The sequence below is a fragment of the Actinia tenebrosa genome, unplaced genomic scaffold (genome assembly GCF_029948245.1).
Source record: "Actinia tenebrosa isolate PJP-AT-01 unplaced genomic scaffold, QUT_ActTen_1.0 PGA_scaffold3__52_contigs__length_22856419, whole genome shotgun sequence".
NCBI classification, from domain to species: domain Eukaryota; kingdom Metazoa; phylum Cnidaria; class Anthozoa; order Actiniaria; family Actiniidae; genus Actinia; species Actinia tenebrosa.
In genome coordinates, this window is record NW_028292580.1 from 10,584,830 (window position 1) to 10,606,493 (window position 21,664).

At 37.6% G+C, this 21,664-nt stretch overlaps 3 protein-coding genes and 1 pseudogene across 3 annotated transcripts; 3 read left to right on the top strand and 1 right to left on the bottom strand.

Annotated features, from left to right (window-relative positions):
• Positions 1–1,716: 1,716 nt before the first annotated feature.
• Positions 1,717–3,373, top strand: LOC116289323 (uncharacterized). The gene is made up of 4 exons (XM_089035910.1): positions 1,717–1,956; positions 2,040–2,365; positions 2,830–2,977; positions 3,134–3,373. The coding sequence occupies exons 1-4, from the start codon at positions 1,717–1,719 to the stop codon at positions 3,371–3,373; spliced, it is 954 nt and encodes a 317-aa protein (XP_088892036.1).
• A 3,325-nt stretch (positions 3,374–6,698) lies between these two features.
• LOC116289324 (uncharacterized) lies at positions 6,699–9,418 on the top strand (annotated as a pseudogene).
• A 2,173-nt stretch (positions 9,419–11,591) lies between these two features.
• LOC148908521 (uncharacterized) lies at positions 11,592–12,841 on the top strand. Its single transcript, XM_089035627.1, has 2 exons — positions 11,592–12,076; positions 12,753–12,841. The coding sequence occupies exons 1-2, from the start codon at positions 11,675–11,677 to the stop codon at positions 12,807–12,809; spliced, it is 459 nt and encodes a 152-aa protein (XP_088891753.1). The 5' UTR covers positions 11,592–11,674; the 3' UTR covers positions 12,810–12,841.
• A 409-nt stretch (positions 12,842–13,250) lies between these two features.
• On the bottom strand, positions 13,251–17,887 carry LOC148908522 (putative E3 ubiquitin-protein ligase HECTD2). Its single transcript, XM_089034744.1, has 9 exons — positions 17,810–17,887; positions 17,389–17,471; positions 17,051–17,217; positions 16,761–16,958; positions 15,603–15,922; positions 15,350–15,482; positions 14,851–14,984; positions 14,525–14,702; positions 13,251–13,825 (listed from the first exon to the last, which is right to left on the bottom strand). Exons 1-9 carry the CDS (start codon positions 17,840–17,842, stop codon positions 13,566–13,568), a joined length of 1,506 nt encoding a protein of 501 aa, XP_088890870.1. The 5' UTR covers positions 17,843–17,887; the 3' UTR covers positions 13,251–13,565.
• Between the last annotated feature and the right edge of the window lie 3,777 nt (positions 17,888–21,664).

The window sequence follows — 21,664 nt, forward strand, 5'->3', positions numbered from 1 at the left end:
TAAACGTAACATATGGTATAAAATAAAGATAATTCTTCTCAATAAAGGTCCTAAACAAATAATATAAATAATACTTTTAAATTAAGATCTAGACTCTTTGAGTTTTTCATAAATACTAAAGTTGCTGTGATAGTAAATCGGTAATGTGCTAGTAGTATAGTCATAGAATAAACTAAAAATAAATTACAAAAGAATTACAAACCTTGCCTACATAAAGATCTCAACAAAGACAAGTCTCCATAAGCTGCTCTGAAAACTTTGGCTTCTCTTCCTTTGATCTCCCTGTGTTACCACAGAATAAAGAAAAGCAATTCAAGATATATCTGACAAATACTACGCGAAGACAATGTAAAACACACCTTAGAATTGAGATACGGTATTGTAAGCTACCTTGCGCCTCTCCAAGTTTCTGTGGTGTGGGAATCGTCTACCACGATAAGCTCTAAAGATTTATTTAGACTGAGTTTGGGTTCTTTAAAGTGTATATGACACGAAAACATTCCATCATTTAAAATGTATAGTTTCTTAGTAATAATAAATATATCGTAACAAAATTTGTTTCAAAAGCTTATTTCTTGAGATATTTGCGAAAGTTAATCCCAATTTGTGACGTCATTTTGTTGACACGTACTCTAGATTCAGTAGTAATGTACTAAATATAAATTGTAATTCATATAAATTAACAACAAAAGACATATTTTAGTCAGCTTCATTTGATAGCTTACGTAGTACTCTTCCAATGTTGGGAAACTGAAAAGTGTACTACTTGAAATTAAGATTCTATATTCAAACATATTTCATGTATTTGCAACTAAATCTGGAGACTTGTAAACAAAATGACGTCACAACTCGTGCTAAAATTTTTTGAATTTCTAGAGAAATACGTTTTTGGAACAAATTTAACCGTGATATTCTTATTAATGCCAATAAACTACACATTCTTAACATTAAAATTTTTTCGTGTCATATACACTTTAATAATTTTCTGAATTCTGGATTTTGGAGTTCCTCGGCACTTGCAAATATCAGCTTTGGACAGAACGTGTCAGCCGCCATTTTCAATTTCTTTAACGAGCAACAAATGCCAAGTGATTCGGCTTCTAAAATTTGGTCCTGCTCTATCCCCACCAGCGGACAATCAATAAATACGGAAACGCGACGTTGAAGTATCTCCATGGCTTCGACAAACAAGCAAAATATAAGCCTTTTACCAAAGCTCGTGGGCAAAACGGTCCGTGTAACACTCCACAAAGAGCTTTTCAATTTAGTTGGCGTGAATTGGACATATGAAATTTGCCTGATTTTTGAACTTTTCATTTTTTACGATCATGTCAAAATTCGAACATTATCTCATCAATGTCAATTTTCAATTTTCGAATTCAAAAATTAAAAATCAAAATATATATTTGAAATGACTTTTCGATATTTTGATTTTGTCCTCTGAAAACGAACTTTGCAAAAATATCCTGTAGACAGGGGGGGGTGAAGATTAGGCGGACTGAGGGTAGGTGGGTCCACTAACAACAACAACAATAAAAAACAATAATAATAAAACAATAATAAAAAACATAGAGGGAGGGGAGGCACCAAGAACCCACCTACTGACCGGACTTTTACGGCACGAGGTTTCTAGTTCGTAATCGTATCATCCCGGCTTCCACTTTGTAAAAAAAGGCGCGAGATTGAAGTATTGTTACTTGTGTTGATTTGAACGACATGGCTTCAAACAGAAGTGTTTTAGATCCTTATGAACACGAAATCAAACAGCTTATAGAAGATTTTGGATATACGCTTCGTGAAGTTGGAGTGTTTTTAACCGAGAATTATGGATTACAACGAGGACATTCTGAAAGGAATCTACAAGTCTTCTGTTCTTTGAGAGACATTCATCGGCACGACTACGGTAGGATTTCCCGAACTTGCATTGATACCATTGCGAGAGAACTTATTCAGGAAGTAAGTATAGCATTAAGTAACTTATTGGATAGGATGTGTGACCTCTCTGCTATACTTAAAAGGACTTAATTTACCTCGTTAAGGTTGGTCCAACGTATGGAAGGCGAATGTTTACAGGACTTCTTAGAAGTAGAGGTTTTCGAATCGGCGAAAGAGCCGCACGTGGGGCGTTAACTAGAGTAGCACCTGTTTATCAGGCACAAAGACGAAATGGAACAGAACGACTTAGAAATCCACTACCCTACTTCGCAGAGTATGCAGGACACAAACTTCACATGGACCAAAACGAGAAACTGGTTATGTTTGGATTAACACATGTTTTGGCTGCTGATGGGTACAGTGGGAAGATTGTTGGAGCTTGCTCCATGCCAATAAAAAACAACATGACTATTTATGATAGTGTTTACAGGTAAAGTACGGTGGCCAAGAGCGGACATAAAAAAAGTCAAAATCAAAAATGTCAAAAGTAGGAAATTGATTTAAAAGACAAACTCACTTTGTAATATTTTTGATTTTGACTTTTTTATGTCCGTTCTCGGCTACCGTAGGTAAAGACTATAAATGTTAGATAAACATTTTAAAAGGAATTTGTCTTGGAGCCTTTTCAATCATTCAGTTGATTGTCAGGCCTTTTTCACATAGTACTTCATGTATATACGAAAAAGTGTATCACTGTATTGATAACAGATCTTTTGGAGTTTGAAGGCAATTTTGATATGTTATCGCATTGGTATTTTTGCTTGAATTTTAATATATCCAGCGTGGCTAGTTATGCGAGAAGAAAATATAAAAAGAGAGCGCAGAAAAAAACTGATATCCAGAATTTTCTGATTTTGATATTCCATCACCTCATGTCTGTTTTTCTAAACTCAGATCAGCATGTTTACAGTATGGTCTGTGGGATCAAGTTAGGGTAGACTGTGGTCGAGAATTCTACCTCGTGTTGTATCAACAGAATAAATTAAGTGATCTTAGAACAAACACTACGAGGCAACCATTTCTCCAGACGCAATCAAAACAGGTAGGTAAGAAAAGTGAGGGATAATTTCTCGGAAAAAAATAGAAAACAAAAACAAAAAAACCACACCTCCCCCCCCCCCCCCCCCCAAAAAAAACCCGCGGTGAATAGCAACTACTCTCCTGTGCCAACGCGATAATGGGCTTCATATTTTTTCAGAATCATACTGCAGAGAGACTATGGGTCGAAATCAATCACAGGAGCACCTACCCCATAAAAAGGGTACTCGTCGCCATGAAAAATAGAGACATGACAGACATGGAGGACGAATACATTAAGTATTGCATTTCTGAATTTCTATTAGCAACGTGCAGAATTTCAGTACAAAATGCCATTGACGCCTGGAACACGAGGACAATACCAGGTAATCAGATATTTGTTTCACTTGATAAGGGATAAAGTTTTTCTTAATTGCACCGGCACTTTAAAATTTCTAAATTAAGTTTTGTTTTTCATATTAAGTAAAGGGGTTCCTGAAATCCGTTTTCGAGATAATTTCCGTTGCCTCTCACTGTTGCCCAGTCAAGTACCATCTGCAGCTGAAGTAGTAGAGGAATACAGACAAAAGGGAGGTCAAATCAATGAAGGATCTTCCTTTGGTATCGACCCACTCCACGGGGATTGCAACGCTAAATATGCTCGTGACCAACAATTCTTTTTGCGCTATAATTCATACGCAACAGGTGCGCACGCTATCGCTAATCACCGTGAAGATTTTTTTGAAGAATCTATTTTGCATTTTATTGACGTCACTCTTAACGCAACTTGAAAATATCCAACTGGTTGTTATTTCTTATTGCATAATGTAACAGTATGCTAGTTTATAGTATTCTGTGATTCGTATATTCACATACGTTTGTATGTACTATAACATTAACGCAACTTTTAGATCACTCTCATGCAACCTGGTCACTGCATTTTCTCAATTATTTCATCGAGCCCGCGGAAAGGGATCACTTTGCTAACCCCTTCGGCATTTCTACAAAGGGGACAAGTGTCCTCCTCCTCAAACCACCTATTCATGCATTCAGAGCAACCGACTATTTGCCCACAGCATTGTGCGAACGCAATTTCCTTCTTTGAGATTCTCTGGCATATTTTACATGTTAGCGTTGTTTTTAGTGACTGCAATAGATCACTCTGATCCCTATTTGTATCATTAGATAACAATGACTTAATATCACAGAGATCTTTCTGAATACTACTCTGACTTTCTTTCACTCCTTCATCGAAATGAAATTCAAAATCCAAAAACTTTGCTTCTATCAAACTGTTTGTCTTCGATATGGAGGTCATTAGATCTTTGCACTTCTCATCAACTCCTGTTGTTGCTTCAAGAACATTCTGTACGGTCTCTTCCATTTCTTCACTTGTTAAAGTGGAAGACCTAGTTGTTAAAATAAATCAGAGAGACGACTTAAAATTATATATCTAAATTCACTTATATTTTGTTGTTTTAATCAAGTTTAACTTAAACCACACCCCAGGGCACCCTAAAATGTGTGTTCGTGTGTCGGGGATGGGGTGGGGCAAAGAATGAAAAATATTGGAAAAAGTGGGAAGGGGGGGGGGAGGGCTAAGATTGCAAAATATACGAGACTAGTATGGAAAAAAGGAAAAACTGGGGACCATAGACCCCCCAGCCCCTCCCTTTGCACGGCCCCTGCACCCTTCTAATAACTCGTGTTATTTCTTCAAATAAATTACCTCTTTCTCTTTTTTCCGTAACGAGGCGCTTCTCTTTCTTTAGACACGCTGAAATAGCGTGCCGCAGGCACAGCCAAAAACTTCTTTGATGGTATTTTCCAGAAGTCAATACCTATGCAGAAAAGAGATAAGTTTAAATTGTTCAGCAAGGGCTATTTAAAAAATTGGGACGCTTTTTACGGCGCTTCTTGTTTTTAGAGGCGCGAAATCGTAGAAAGTTTTCTATTAAGACTATCGCGCGTGTGATTGAGAAGCACTAAAACATTGAAATTATATATATTTAATAATTACCTGTTGTGCCTGGACTTGAGACGATTTCAAAACCATTTGCGTCGCAAATAGTATAATCTTCACTAGTATTGTTGTATTCTTTTACTAAATTAGCAATCGCCTCGGGGTTTGCCGACTTGTCGTCGATTTGGATATGCACTGTTCCAGTAACAAATGGCTTTAATGCATCATCAAAGTCTGCTAGCAAAATTGCCTTTCTTATTTCATGATTCTTTTTTTCATTTTTTTGACGTAGGGGCGCCGGTATGTGCCGATTTTGGGTTGGTCGTGGGAAGGTAACATAGGCACTGAAAAAGAAAGTGAATTAAAATACACTTTGTAAATTAATTTACGAATTAGTCTGTTTTTACTAGCTTTAATATGAATGAACATCAACGTCTTCACCAAAAACACTTAGACAATGCATTATCGAGTCCTCGAGCGAACCCAACGCTAAGCTACTACAGATCGGGCAGACGTCATTGTAGCGCTATCGAGTTATCGGTCACGAACCAGAGGGGTGGGGCCACGGGTTGGGATTTGAAGCTGTACCATTTACCCGTCATCAACACAGGAATTCCGAATGAATTGAATAACATTTCGGTGCTAAGAGTACGAACGTTTGCCCGGTCTCTTTCCTCTTCTTTCTGTGCACTGGTTTTGGGTGAAATGTTTGAGTACAGTATTTCTGTGCAAAATCGCTGCCGTAGTCGACAATAATTCTGAAATCTACAACAAAGGCGTCGCCGATCAGTGACGTAAAAACGAAATCATTGGACATTTATTCTCAGATAAGCGGTCTAGGAATCTTAAAGCTGCCAAGTTAACTAGTTCTCGTAAAACTCACATGTTTTAGGTAAATAAGAATGAAGTAGTAATGCCAAGGAGATGTCAGTGTGGCTGATCGGTAAAACAAGGTCACTGGCACGTGCCGCCCTTGAAAATGTCTGTGTTTTCCGATGTCTTGATATTTCACACGTCCAACAGCTTTTCCACAAGGGAATGTTCCAAATGTTTTAAAATGTGCGATAAAATTTCGAGGAAAATATATACTCAATGTGATCGTAACTCGTACTCATGTAAATCTTCAAAATCCTAACAGTCTGTTTATTTCCAGACTACTCGGGTATTAGTATAAAAAGTAAACGTACAGACTTGCAAATTTTAAAAATATCTAGCATGCGGCTGATATTTTCGACCTCGATTGCATTCACGAAACTAAATAGATACAGAAAACATTTGCATATAGCTGCTATATCAAAGGTTGCAGATAAGTATAAGACATATGACTACCCACCTGGTGCTTGAAGTCGGTCTGCACTGAGGATTATCAACAGGTGCTTGCATTGAATCTCCATCCACTTTAAAGACTGCGAATTGGTTCATTCGCGCTGTGTCAAAACCCCCGTTCTCATAAGGAAAGAATACGTTATCGTCGTCATCCATTACATAAATAGTCTCTGGTACGATCTAAATGGGAATACGAGGTGATTACGATGTAGTAAGATATTGTTATGTGATAAGTATCAACATACAAAAGTAGTTACAAAATTACATGTAAGTAGGACAAAAGTAGTTACCTTAAAAAGACTCGACAAACGCGTTCTGTTTACATCACTGTCGCTAATAAGCATATGCCTTTCCTTAAAAAGAAATGTGAATTTTGCACCCGACATCTTTCCAACCAACTTGCACAAGAATGAGAGACTGAAGAATTATTTTTCGATTGCGTTAGTCTACTAAACTTATGGCAGCGCCACTTGCAACAAAAATCACCAATCAGATAACAGTAAAGCTAGACGGAGATGAACTGATAACACCATTAGCCAATGAGGTTATCGCGTTCTCACGCTCCATACTAGTCTTCCAAAGTGGCCTAGGTAGTATAGTCGAAGCCGGGATGATACGATTACGAACTAGAAACCTCGTGCCGTAAAAGTCCGGTCAGTAGGTGGGTTCTTGGTGCCTCCCCTCCCTCTATGTTTTTTATTATTGTTTTATTATTATTGTTTTTTATTGTTGTTGTTGTTAGTGGACCCACCTACCCTCAGTCCGCCTAATCTTCACCCCCCCCTGTCTACAGGATATTTTTGCAAAGTTCGTTTTCAGAGGACAAAATCAAAATATCGAAAAGTCATTTCAAATATATATTTTGATTTTTAATTTTTGAATTCGAAAATTGAAAATTGACATTGATGAGATAATATTCGAATTTTGACATGATCGTAAAAAATGAAAAGTTCAAAAATCAGGCAAATTTCATATGTCCAATTCACGCCAACTAAATTGAAAAGCTCTTTGTGGAGTGTTACACGGACCCAAAACCGCCATTACATCTCAACGGTCGAGCAACGTCTCCACCGCCAACTTCTGTTCTTCCTTTAGTACTACTTATCCCAGCTTCTCGCAAACTTGCGAAATAACACTTTCGAAAGTCATTAAGAAATAACTGTACACAAAAATTGACAAACTACAATGATAATAAGGTTGTGCTCGTTGTTGTCAAGTCACGATTGAGTGAAGGAATGATCGAAATGTTAAGAATTTTCGTGAAACAATAGAACCAATTTGATTGACAGGCCCTAAGTCAATGGGAATCTTACGTTCATATTATGAACGTAAAATATGAGGAATGTAGGGTCATCATTGCAGGCTCTCACTTTCCTTTTTCCCCTCCCCTTTCCCTCCCCAGTCCCCCGAGAGCCGCTACGCTGGCTAGGAAGCATATGGATTTTCTGAGGAAAAAGAACGGAAAACTCTCCCAATTCTGGATAACTTATTTAGACGTTGTCGAGATTTCTGCTAAGGGTCTCGAGAGAGAGAGGGGGATTGGAAGCTCCACCTATTATGCATAAGAAACATGATTCCCTGTTGTTTTATCTACGATGGTGATGCTCCAAGGAAGGGCCATTTTAGATTTATGTAGAGGCCACTATCTGACACTGTGAAATTGTCATGTACAATTTCCATTTCATTCTGGTAAGCACTGCGTGCAACTGCCTCCTTTGGTTTTCCCCAGGTAGAGCTAAGTAAGAAATTGGCAGGCGAACTGCAAGTCAACACTCAAGGTGAAACAAAGAACATAACATACAATTTAGGTAATGTGTAGGAATTAAATCATGAATTGTTGATCCTTAAAAACTGGTCATTTACTTATACTATACATGTTGGAATTAATGTTTGTTATTTATATGTCACCATTATAGGAAATATAATCATGGATGGAGACACTACAACCATAGCCCATGTTCATAAGGAAGTCGATCCAAACATTAGCATATGGTGTGATATTGGTCATGCCAAAAAGGCACTGCATAGTCATCTGTTGAAAATTGGAGCTAAGCATAAGTCCTTGAGCAAAACCGTAACAGAATACCTCACAAAATGTTTTGGGTATGTTCTGACTCAAAATAAAGGCAACCCTCAAGGTATAGCACATGGCTGTAAGGTGATTCCACAACATGCATTTGGAGATCACAGTTCATGTGGAACTTGGTGCCAATACAAAAAAAGCTAAATATTCTACCAAATAAAAATTAATATACGAAGTTGTGTATTTTTCTTTAGGTTTTTGATATCTTTGCTGGTTATGCAGACAAACTTGCCCCCTTAGGTTCTACTCAAAGCAATGAAGGAGTTAACAACAGCATTACTGTCGTAGCCCCAAATCGAATCCACTTCAGTGGTTCAGAGAGTCTGGCAACCAGAGTGGGATTAGCTGTTGCTACAAAAAACAATGGCTATGGAGTGATCAGTCAGGTAAATTTAATTACAATTAAGATTAATATTTGCTTTAGTTAAGACATTGGGATTATTATCAATGATAAATAACATAAAGAACGATAGTTGATAACAATAGCTTATGTGCTAGCTGGTATTTTTGAATTAGTAATATTTCATGAAGATAGACCATTTTTTTTTAAATCTGAAATAGTCAAAAAAACTATTACTAAACAGCCATGATGTAATATATTTTATATTCAACTTGGTTTGAGCCGGATTTTGCTTCGATGGAATATAGGAAGCAATTAAGTAGTTGCTCATTACAGGCAGCCTCTATAGTTTTACTACAGGAGTTTTGATAACATATGCTCTGACAATACATAACTATTTCAGCTGAATGAAGCAAACAACTTATCTCCAGGAAGAATTACGATGAATTTTAATTCAGAAAGAGATAGACAATATAGCATGAGGAAGCACAGAGAAAGTACCAAGCAGTACAAGAAAAATAGAATCGTTAGAAGAAAACAAAGAAGTATGAATACAAAGGAGTCCGAAGTTCTGGAGGGTCCTACATATAAAAGCGGAGTTCAATTTAGCACCAAAGATCAATTAGATGATTTGACAAATATCCCAAATCCAGTGTTTGCTCCAAATTAAACTCCGCTAAGAATGGATACCATACAAGCATCAACCATAATTGTGTTTGACCTGGAAACTTCTAATTTGGGTAAATTGCATTGAAGCATAGTATTTTTAAAAAAGTTCATTTTATAAAATTTAACATGATACAAAAATGCAATGAGTTATTAAAAGTAGATTGAAAAGTCATAAGGCACTGCTAACTAAATTAGGCTTCATTTCTTAATTATTGTCATATTATGAAATGGTGATTTGTCAAGAACTGTATGTCTGCCAATCTCTAGAGCATCATAATAGAGTATCTTTAAATCTTCCATCTCTACAACCATGAGTTGTACAGAGGGTCCTCTCATTGCAGATGGCACGAAGAATTGCTGGGTCAGGGCTTAGCTACAAACACCTGAAGCTAATCTATATTCGAGGTGAACTTGAAGGACTCACGAATGTCTTTGGAGCTAAGAATCACGAAAAAAAAGCAAAAGTGACTAAATCAAAAAAAAATCCCGCAAAAAATAAAGGAGTACATTGATAAGTGTGCTTAAAATGATTTTTCTCGGTATAAATTAATAATGTCAAATCAATGTAAAGAAGAAGAAAATGTATACAGTATTTATAGCTTTTTAGTTCGCTAAGAAGAGAAAAATAAAATACCAGAAATAATTAAACAAATTGTTAATAATTTCTTCATTATGCAGAAGGACTATGTACTTATTGACTGAGTGGGAGGGCCGGACGGGAAAATATTTGGCTCGAGGTCATGTCGTACGGACCGAGCGCAGCGAGGTCCGTACAAATGACCAAGAGCCAAATATTTTCCCGTCCGGCCCGACCCAACTCAGTCAATAAGCATTTTATCATATGACCCAATTTTTATCGTAAAAAAGGCTGAAAGATCTTGCTAAACTTGATAAATACAGCGCGCGTAAACGAGAACCAATAGGAGAATTCCTTTTTATTTGATTGAAAAGAAGCCATTTAACAGTCACTGTAAACACGAGGCACATTTCAAGAAGTAAAATTATTTTTAATACATTGAAAGTTTTAAGTTGTTTTAATACACTTCGCAAATAGCTATTTGGTCAAAAGTCGGGAAAAAATAGCAGCTTGAGAACTCAAGAATGTCTATGTCAACTCTTAAGTGTTTTCATGGACAAATTTCAACGTTTTTAGACTTTTAGTCTTCTTCATCTGACTCGATCATAAAACGACGTTTCTTGGGTTTGACCAGACACGAACTAGAGCTTTCTTCATGGCCTGAAAGAACAAGATTCTGAATGTTCAATACTCCAATGTTTGCTCCCCCCAAAAAAGAACCTGCAGCGGCAGTTGAACTTGTAGTCGGTTGCGCTGGGAGACATGATTGCTTGCTGCTGGCTTCGTGCTTGACGTTCTCAACATCACTCAGTATCTTCGACATGTTTCGTTGTTGCCTCTCAGAGGCAACCGCATAACTGTCGAGGCTTTTAAGGCTCTTATGGCCACTCAGTTGAGCGACAATGTTGTGTGGAACACCAGCATCCAGGAGTGTTGTGATACCAGTTTTACGTAGGGAATGGTTGGTAATTTTACCGGCTTTTGACTTCGTGAACTTCAAATCTTTTGTTGCTTGAGACAGGAATTCACCAATCTTGTTCTTTCCCATCGGTCTGTTTAGGAACCAAACTTGATCATTTGGCATCCTTCTATGATTTATAGCAAGAAAAAACGGACTTTCTGGACTTTTGGCTTCTTCGGGACGCCTGTAAACAAACTGCTTATAGCAGGCCACAGGACATTTCTTGTCGCCGCTCTCATAAGCTCTTGGTCGGAAAGCTCTCTGGTGTTCATTTTCATCGCCGTGTCTGGTTTTAGTTTCTCTTTCTTGGAACCACTCTACATACTCTTCGCCATTTATTTCATCTTTCTTCAAAAGTACGTCTCCAAACTTCAGCTGTCTCGCTTCGTGTCGTGCTCTATGACCAAAATGCAAAATAATCAAGAACCACATAGTACGGGAAAGGATCTCTGGATCATGGACTCCAAACTCGTTTTCATTAAAAATAGCATCAATATCTTTGCTTGTCAGAGGAGCAGTAGCATTTGGCTTGTTTCCTTTGCCCTCTTTTCTTAATTCTCGTCGTCTGGACATCAAGGCTTGTCTGGAAAGCTTAAACTCTTCATCTTTTAAGATGTTTACTTTTGCATTTTTATCGTCAAGGTATCGCTGGATACTTCTTGGTAGTTCATGGGGGGATTGATGGATTCTCTAGATCTATTGTCCATTTAAAATGTTCAAACAACAATAGATCAGAAACAGTTCTTGGTTTATTCAAAGAAGCTATCACTTTTTTTGGTCTACCATCAAGGGTGAGGAGTGACATGGGTGGCGAGAATGTGGAGGTGTCGATGTTTATGCTTTCACACCCTGCACGAGGCCCAGGAAGAGCAAGTATGATCACAGGAAAAAGTGTACACAATCAGAGGATAGAGAGGCTTTGGAGAGACATGTATTACCAAGTTACATTCGTTTTCTACAACCTGTTCTATCATATGGAGGCCTGTCAAGTGCTCAATCCCAATGATGATAGCCATATTTTCTGCTTACACTACATATACATTGAAAGATATAACAGGACTTTACAAACTTTTGTTTCTGGCTGGAACCATCACAAGATCTCATCAGCTGGTCATCGCACACCAATGCAGCTGTGGATGTTGGGTATGAATAGTATTGCAAACTCCAGCTTAACTGTGGCCAAGGAAACATTTGGAGACATGGAGGTATAACAGAACTAGTAATAATGATAATGATCACATATATTCAGGGACAGATTTAGGGGAGGATTGAAGGGGGCAGGGGGCCCCCCTTTTGCTAAGTAAAACAAAAGAAAAGAAGTGCAGAGTAAATTTAAGTAGAGAGAAAGTACAATATTTTTTTTTGTTCAGTTTGTTCACCCCCCCCCCCCCCCCTTTCAGTGATTCGTGGATCTGCCCCTGATATTTGCACACATAAAAAACAAAACTGTTAAGTTAATGTGAAATTTAGAACAATGGTATTGGATTTATTATGGGATGAGAAAAATTACACACTAGTGCAGGTTTATATCGAACAGAAATTTGCTTTAGATAAATTTGCTACAAGTAAGGAGCCATGTCACACATTGAATATAATGATAATATTTTGAAAGTTTAGTTTGATACTATAGTGATGGTATAACATATGATGGTAGTCCTGCTATGACCAGCACTGGTTGCCAGCAGCTGGACACTTAGGAGGATCTAGGGAGGAACTACGTGGGGCTGGATTATCATCCATATTCACCCTTAGCTCTTCTTTTCCTTACACCTCTATGACATATTAATGTAATAAGGGCCATATTAAAGGTATTATTATTGCTGGGATGCATTCACTACTGATGTTAAACATTAACTTTTTATTCAACCAATTGTGTTATAGGGTAACTGTAATAATTATGGGATTGACTGGGATGGCCCATTACCATGCAGTGAATGAAGTGGTCCAGATGAAGATGGTGATATCATTGAAATTCCTCTTGTTAACTGTCCTTTACAAGAGGCTGATTATGGAAGGCTTAAAGTTCTTGTAAATCCACTTGATACAAGTGATTCATATGGTATTGACTTGTACATGAAAACACTTTCTTTTGTATCTGATTGTTTAAATACATCAAATGCATCATAAAGTACATTTCATTTTTCATCAAACCATTAAACTAAAACCATATTATGTCAATATAACTTTTTTTAAACTTATTTACTAATTGCTAGAGTAAAATTAGAGAGTAGATTACAGCAGTTAATTTGAAGAACTAGAATGATGCCAAAATTACTATTCATTGACAAGTTTACCAAATAAGTAATTAATCAAAATTGATTTGAAATTAATTTCCAATTATTGGATGGGTAATAATTTGGCAAAAAACACAACTGCAATTACAATAAAAAAATATATGTACCCAAGCTTATGGTATTCTATATGATAAAGGCTGAAAACACAGATGAATTTTTAACCAGCCAAATGTGTTACATTCAAATCATTAAATGCTGTTTTTTTAATAAGTGACCAGCAATTAATTGCTTTATGCAACTTCATCCTGATTATCTAAGTGTTATATTGGTATGAACAAGTAACATCTAAAGGGATAGCAATAATGAAACTATAATTAAAGCTTCAAAGCAATTAGAAGAAATTTGAAACAATCTGATAGATCTGGATGAGTGCATCAGGCAACACTTCCGTTACTCTCATCTATTTGTTACCAAAATAGGAACTTGTAAAAGCCATATCGTACAATTCAAATAATATGTTTTCTTCTGGAAGTTCATGTTCTCTTGTCGGTCTTGGGAGACTTAAGGTGTTCGAACAGGTATTTGCTGTTGGAAGGAAACTACCAGTAACCTCATGAAAGGTTAACGATGGATCAATGGAAAAACCAAGTATAGGTTCTTCATTACTTCCTGTCACAAACTGTAACACACTTTCTAAATCTAAACCAGTTCGCCTACCACCTATACATAAAAATAATCAAGAAGTTAAAACAAAATAATGCACTGTGATTATCGTTCGATGTTAATTTTGGGGAACCATCAACTGTAATTTCATTTCTCTGAAGCATCTGATGAGCCAGAAGAATGTGAATATCATTTTTTTTTCCTCACAAGGGACAATAATCCTGAAAAACTTTTGCAATGTATAATATGTTCAAGTATTTATATCCATAGCCTGTGTTTAAATAGGCTGCAGTCAGGGATGTCTCATAATCCATTCAATATTTAATAGATAATCACTGAGGCACACAGCATTCATGGGTAGAATGCAGGAGGTTAAGGGTGCATTATACCCATGAATGCTTTGTGTCCACGTGATTATCTATTAAATAGTGATAATAAAAATGCATTTACATAACTCACTTTCTATATGACATATTGAAATACGCTTCATAAATAACAGTTAGCAATTAGTATGTGTTAGTGTAAGTGTAAGCTCTCAGTCTAATAAACCTATAGCATTATTATTTATAATATGATGCAAGTTGTTCAGCATTAGTTGGCATAATGCAGAATGAAAACAATAGTAATTATTTTTGAATATTGCTTGATTTATACTGAGACATCAAGTCAAAATGCCCTTTGCTATGGTGTATAATTGAAAAAGCCACATGAATTAATTTCTAGCTCCAACCCAAAAATAACCAGAACACCACCTACTTGCAACTTCCCTGAGGTACTTCTGGAAAGCCCTGTAAACCAAGCATTCGCTTTTCCTTGCATTGCAACCTGCTTCACTGAAGACGGGTTTTAAAAAACCATTCAGAATCCTTATGGTCATAGTAGCTTTGGGTCCCTCTCTGGACAAGTCTTTAAATGCATCAATATTTATAGCAAGCTGTACAAAATATTAAAAACACTTTAAAAAAGAGGTAGGACTGGAAAACTGGACAACTTTAAAAAGGAGGCTTGACCATTAAATGTGTTTGTGTGTTTGGGGAAAATTGACATTAAAACTGGCCTCAAAAAAGTTTAAGCACATTTACCTGGAATATGCCAGTTTTTTTTAACCCTAAGCGTAATAGATTTAGGCATGGGTCATCCACACTTAAGTTGAAAACTGACTCAAATATATCTTCCTTGAACTTGGGGACTTTGCCACCTTGAACCAAGCTCAAACCTGACAATTGAAAGATAAATGATAATGCAATTTTTTTTTTCATTTTTGAAGTGTCAGACAACAGTACTGTCACTTGCATTGCTATGACACGACCACCACAGACAAAAGTTGTAGTGCCTTGCATTATGCAACATGCTTGCACCAATCATGAGAACACATTGTCATGTTTGTGATTCTAATACACTGATAAATTTTTCTTATTTACACTGATTGACAGACTAATTATTTTGCTGAGGGGTGGGGTTTTTGTGGCTCCAGCCTCAAAGAGACAAAACATAATGTCATTGGTTTGGATGGTTAACTTGAACAATTTAATAGCATCAACAATAAGGTGGAACATACCCCATGTGTTCTGAAAGACTTACCAAAGATGACACCAATCAACTGGTAATCACTTGCCATATGGGGCTTCAAGCCATTCTCAAAGTAGATGTTAAAAATATCACGAACTATTAATCGAAAAAACTCTCTTCTTGGTCCTCCAATGTCTTCAGCTTCCTAGAAAAAAATGAATGGATTTATTAATAATGCAATTAGTTCAATGCTAGAGTTTTTGAGTGTTTCTTGACACAAAATTATGTCGATTAATTTATTTTAGAAACAATTTCAATTAATAACCTCTCCATAAAACTGCACTTCCAATGTCTGCCTTAAGTTCCCCATTTCTTTGATTTCCTCAAAGGCAGTTTGCACAAGATTGTATCTGTCCACTAGAATGTAATTGGTGGGCCCTTCCGTTGCTTGGGCCAGGTCCACTACATTTAAAGGTCTTCCAGTGACCATTATGCTCTGGAAGTATCTAAGCACTTCCACCCCATTGGTGATTTTATGGTTGTGGGCATAATTCAATGTTTGGTTAACAGCATCAGAAATGTCAGGGTCTACTCTTGGAGCTCCTGAAGCCTCGTCATCATCTTCTAAGGGTGTTGATACACTTTCTGTAAAGCAGAGAATTAGGATTATTTTGAGCCTAAAAAACATACCTATTGAGCAGCACATATCCTGTATTAGCATTTACAGGGATATGTCCCTCCAAACCAGAATCCCGAGGCAATCTGCATTTTATCTTAATTGATCAAGTAAAAAATAATGGTAACTTTAATCATTATTAGACACTGGGTGAATGAAGTGACAAGATATGCAAAATATATGTAAATATGAATGGTAAATATGGAATGAAAATTAAAAGTACAAAATATTTACAATATTAAAATGTCATTGAATCAGTTATTAGTGAAATTAAACAAGGTGGATCACAAATCCCATTGTTACACTAGCTAACTTAAATGTGAAACTTTGTAGTGATTTTCATTTTTTCAGTGAGTAATTTCTTCCACAGTAATCATAAACAAGATCTTTAAAAGTTATTGATATCTTAAGATCTATGCAGGCACCTCTTGAAGTACAAATCAAAACATTGTCATTAAATGATCAATGCACATTTTTACCAGTCATATCATCTACATATTCATGTTTAGTATTATATTGTGGTAGTTTGATAAAAATAGCACGTTTTGTAGAAGCTAATTAATTTTATAATGGTTTAAATTTAAAATAATTACAATTATTATGCAAAACCCTTTTTTTGACTGCATGTGCATTGTAGAATTAACAATGATGAAATGGCCATCATTAGAATCGCTCATCTAAGTGCAACATATTTTTAAAAATGAGAGGTGATCGAGGTAACTAAAAGGGGGACGCATGGTCAAAAATACTGGAATGCATGATGGCTTGACTTTTTTTGTACAGATTGAATTAGATTGTTGAACTTACCCAAAGTTTTGTTTCTTTTTTCACTGTACAGACACTGGGAGCTAGTACATTCAAACTCTTCCTCATCAGCATAGATTCGCAGAGACCCTGATTCACTTGTATAAGTGCCTGCCGAGTGAATTTCTACTTCACACCCACACTTTGGACACTTTACATCAGACTCAACTCCTTGGCCATATTTTTGGACAAAATAGTCATCTTTAAATAAATCATAAAAATAACACTAAGTTAATGATACCCAAAAGTATTAGGAAATGTTGATAAAGCAATAATGTGTTTGTCAGCCTTACCTAGTTCTGCCTTGTGGTTTTTGTCTTCTATAGTAGCAGAGTTAACAGCTGTTGTAGTAGTAGCTATAGTAGTGTTTGTTACTGTGGTACTTGCTTTTGTAGCTGTTGGAGTAGAATTACTTGCTTCTGTAGAAGCAGGGTTTGTTGCTGTGTCACTGGTTTCATTACTATAAATTTTGCAAAATATGACCATTACTACCTTTGTGATTTGAACCACCCCTCCCCCTTTCCCCCCTTGGATGCCCCTTATCAAGTTGAAGCTAATATATAAGTTACATGTAAGCCATGCATTCTCTATTCAGCCACACAGCACATATTTTTACAACTTGGAAACTTACCAACACTGCTCTATGTGTTCTGACAACTCTGCCAGGAAGAACATTTGTTGACAATTTAAGCATTTTTCCTGCAAATCTTCAACCTTAAAAAATAGGCATCTCTGTGTGAGGCATCATAACTGTTGAAAACATAGCACTGTACATGGAAATGACAATATTTGTCTCATATGTAAATTTTATAAAACTACCTCTGCTTTTTCAAGATTTTTCTCTATATTTTTCCTTTTCAGTTATTGTTTGGATGTTTGTTTGTTTATTTGGTTTTTAGGCATGCAGCTTCTCTGCAAAGCTCTGAGATGGTCAGGACGAAATGAACAAATTCACGTTTTCTTTATAATCTCACTGGTTATTTGAAGCCTAGCTAGTTCAAAATAAATATCTAACTCAAAAATTTTAATATGAGCAAATACAATATGCTTACCTTATAATTATCATTAGTTGGTAGTGGATTCATGCTCAGGTCTCTCTGTAGAGGTCTTATAAAGATTTTTCCCTGTCCAATTACATCCTTTAGTTGTTAGCAGCTGTAAGGGCCATTAATAACAGATAGCACTCTCACCCCACGCTCGACAATCCTCAAAAGCACGTAACCACCTGACTTAAAGAGTTGCGGGTATGCCTCTTTCAGTGTTTTATCTACTTCAAAAGGCCCATCGTCAAGGTTTAACGTGATTTTCTTTTCCCCCAGACCAGCTCTTTTAAGCGCCGATTGTTGGGATGGGGATGGTGGGACGGTATCCTCCATGTGCGACAAGCACATAAAGTTCCTAGTAAATGTTGCTCTTTTTTTTGGCTTGGACGTTTTGTTGTTAGAAAACCCATTTCTGTTGTTGTTGTATGGACGGTGTCGACTGTTCCCTTGAGGGCGAAAACCAAACAATCTTCTGTGTTCTTGATGTAGACCTGTTGATTCGGTCAATGATGCCGCAATGTTTGATCCACTGCTAGAAGAAGGGACAGTACTTGTAGAATTCTCTGTTGAAGGAGCTCCAGCTGCTGTTGTCTCTGTATTACCTGGGAAAGATTTGGAAAGTTCCGCCTCAACTTCTTTCAGAAGGCTTCGACATCTTTCTAGAGACATTTTCACTATTCACTTTCTGCAGCACATGTAAAGTCGTCTCTGTGGTGTCCAGTCCCTCGCAATTGAGCCCTTTCACTAGGTCCCAATCTCTAAAAATGTCGAACTTGAAAAACGAATGTCGAACTTGAATAACGAATGTCGAACTTGAAAAACGAATGTCGAACTTGAATGTCGAACTTGAATAACGAATGTCGAACTTGAAAAACGAATGTCGAACTTGAAAAACGAATGTCGAACTTGAATGTCGAACTTGAATAACGAATGTCGAACTTCAAAAACGAATGTCGAACTTGAATAACGAATGTCGAACTTGAATAACGAATGTCGAACTTGAATTTTGACAAGAAAAACGCGCCATACACATAGCCATTTAAAAAATATTTGATTTTCAATTAGTAGGCACCGTCTAAACATCGATCTAAAAATCCCTACCTTGGGACAAATTTAGGGGTCATACGGTCTCAAAATGTGGCCACATTTCCCACCCTGGCGACAGAATTATGTGGTAAATGCCCCTATGGGGGGCAATAAGTGTTGAGCTAATCCCACCCTCTAGCCTGGCCTCCCCCCTGGGTGCTTAACATTGATAGGTGCATAAATACTGTACAAGATATTCATGACGCACCCTTGCAAAAACAAGTGTTTTGCTTGGATGTTCCTCTTTCATCAAGAGAGTGCCGACCCAGCCAGATACGAAGAAATTAAAGCCCAAGATGTTTGGAGAACCAAGTAGTTCACGATATCTGGGTATACGATGCTAGGAATTTTTGCACAATCTTCGCTGAAATCACCATTTTTTAAAGAATACGGATCAAATCCAATGTTTTGCACTTTTTCCCTGTATCTATCCTTGACATGTCCAACAATAGAATCGTAATATTCCGAAAACTTTATAGGATTGCCTCGTGAGCTTACACTAGACGCCATATTTCAACCACCAAAATGGCCGAAGCCAATGACGTCATGATTTTTAGCCACGTGTTTGCAATCGAAGAATTCAGCTAAAGGTCCCTTGGGGAAGCCTCTGCTGGATGGCAAACAAACTTTAAATTGCTTCGTATCTTGAAATCGAAAGTATCTTATAAAGGAAAAAATGTGTCAATCTATTGCAAAAGGCCTATTGAAGTCTAAACTCACCAGCCTAGAAATAAGCGATTTGAAAGAAGAAAATGTTTGATTCCTCCCAAGCGTATTTTCTGTCAAGTATCTCCCAGTATCTACGGCAGACATGGCGACAGAAGAAGACATATCTCGCTGGAACCACTTAAAGAGAATCTTGAGGTAGGACTTCTAATGGGAAGTGATAACCCGGAAGTGCTCTCGAGGCCTGCTCTCTTTAGTCAGCTCTGTGTACGATCCGTTGGGATTTGTCAGTCCAGCCATCCTTACTGCAAAGTCTTTAAGAGTTGTGTCAAAAGAAACTGACGTGGGACGATCCTTTATCAGAAGACGACGAACGCATTTGGCAGGACTGGGTACAGAATCTCTATAACCTCGAAGAGTTTACAATCAATCGCTGCCTAAAGCCCGAGGAGTTCGGAGTGATTCGAAGTGATTCAAAGTGATTGATAAGTGCTCCTCATGGGAACGCCTAAGGAGAATAGTAGCGTCGATACTGCTTTACAGGCAGCAACTACAAGATAACGTCAAGAAACGCAAAGTTCAATTCACTGAATTCTCAGTGAATGTAGAAGTCAGCGAGCTCAACCAAGCAGAGTTCGAAATTATCAAATGTGTTTAAGCCCAAACCTTAGAGAGTGAAATCTCAACTCTCAAGTCAAGGAGTTACTCACTGAGATGTAAACAAGTCCGCAAAGGAAGCTCTATCTACCGCCTAGATCCAACGACCAATCCTACCCACCATTTACATACACCAGTGTAGATCTCTTTGGTCCCTACGAAATACGATGCGAAAGATCTGCAGTGAAACACTATGGTGTGTTGTTTACGTGCTTGACCATATGGGCTAAACATGTTGAAGTCGCAAGCTCGTTGGATACAGTTTCATTTATCAACGCACTACGTCGCTTTATCGCAAGGCGACGTCAACTGAGAAAGATAGGATCAGACAATGGCGGCAACTTCGTGAAAGGAGAGTGAGAGCTGAGGGAAGCAGTAAAGAATTGGAACCATACACAGATCCACGATTTCATTACCCAACGCGGGATCAAGTGGACGTTCAATCCATCGGCCAGCTCCCATCCCAGCGGAGTATGGGAGTGTTCTATCCATACAGTGCGTAAAGTCCTGAAAGCCTTAGTTCATGAGCAAAAGATGGATGAAGAAAGCCTGAGCACCCTGATGTGCGAGGTCGAGGCAATTGTCAACAGCCGACCCCTCACTAAGGTATCTGATGACCCAAGGGATCCAGAACCCTTAACACCAAATAATCTTCTGCTACTATATGCCGGACCTTTGGTACCACCCGGCATGTTCACCAAACACGATAGTTACGGTACACGTCGATGGCGTCAAGTACAGTACCTGGATTCGCGAGTACCTGGATTCGCGAGTACCTGCCCGCCGTTGAGGAACGCCACAAATGGAATGTGAAGCAAAGAAACATCGCTGTCAACGATGTCGTGTTGGTACTAGACAACATGCCCCGCAATACATGGCCACTTGCGCGTGTCCTCGAAGTGTACACCAACCGACGAGATGGTCTCGTTCGCTCTGTCAAGTTCAAGACAAAGTCCAGTGAACTCGTGCGCCCCAGTGGATCAGATCGTTCTACTAGAAGCTGCAAAACCGCAGTAGATCGACAAGTACAAGTCAACTTATTGAGACTGAATCATCTTGAACCTATGAACATTATCAATACATTTATTCTAGCATAATTTTATATATATTGTTGTCAATCAACAATCGCATTTCAAACTCCCCTTTGTTAACATTTGTGGTAAAGGGCTTAGCCCCCAGTTACGCCTTTAAGGGGCCGGGATGTTGGGTTTGAAACGTGATGTTGAGTTAAGATCACGTGTTTAAGTTAGGCTTATCAAATCAATTAATCTAGCTAGTCATTGCACGCAGCATAGTTTAAATAGCACGCATCCTATACCTCCGATTAGTAGTTATCGAGTTTATCCAACAGTGTTTGCAACTCTGGGTTTCTCTCTTTTTGTCTATCTGGTGCATCGTAGACAAAAACGTTAGCTATTTGATTGTTTTAGAATATGCCTAAAGTAAGAAATTTGT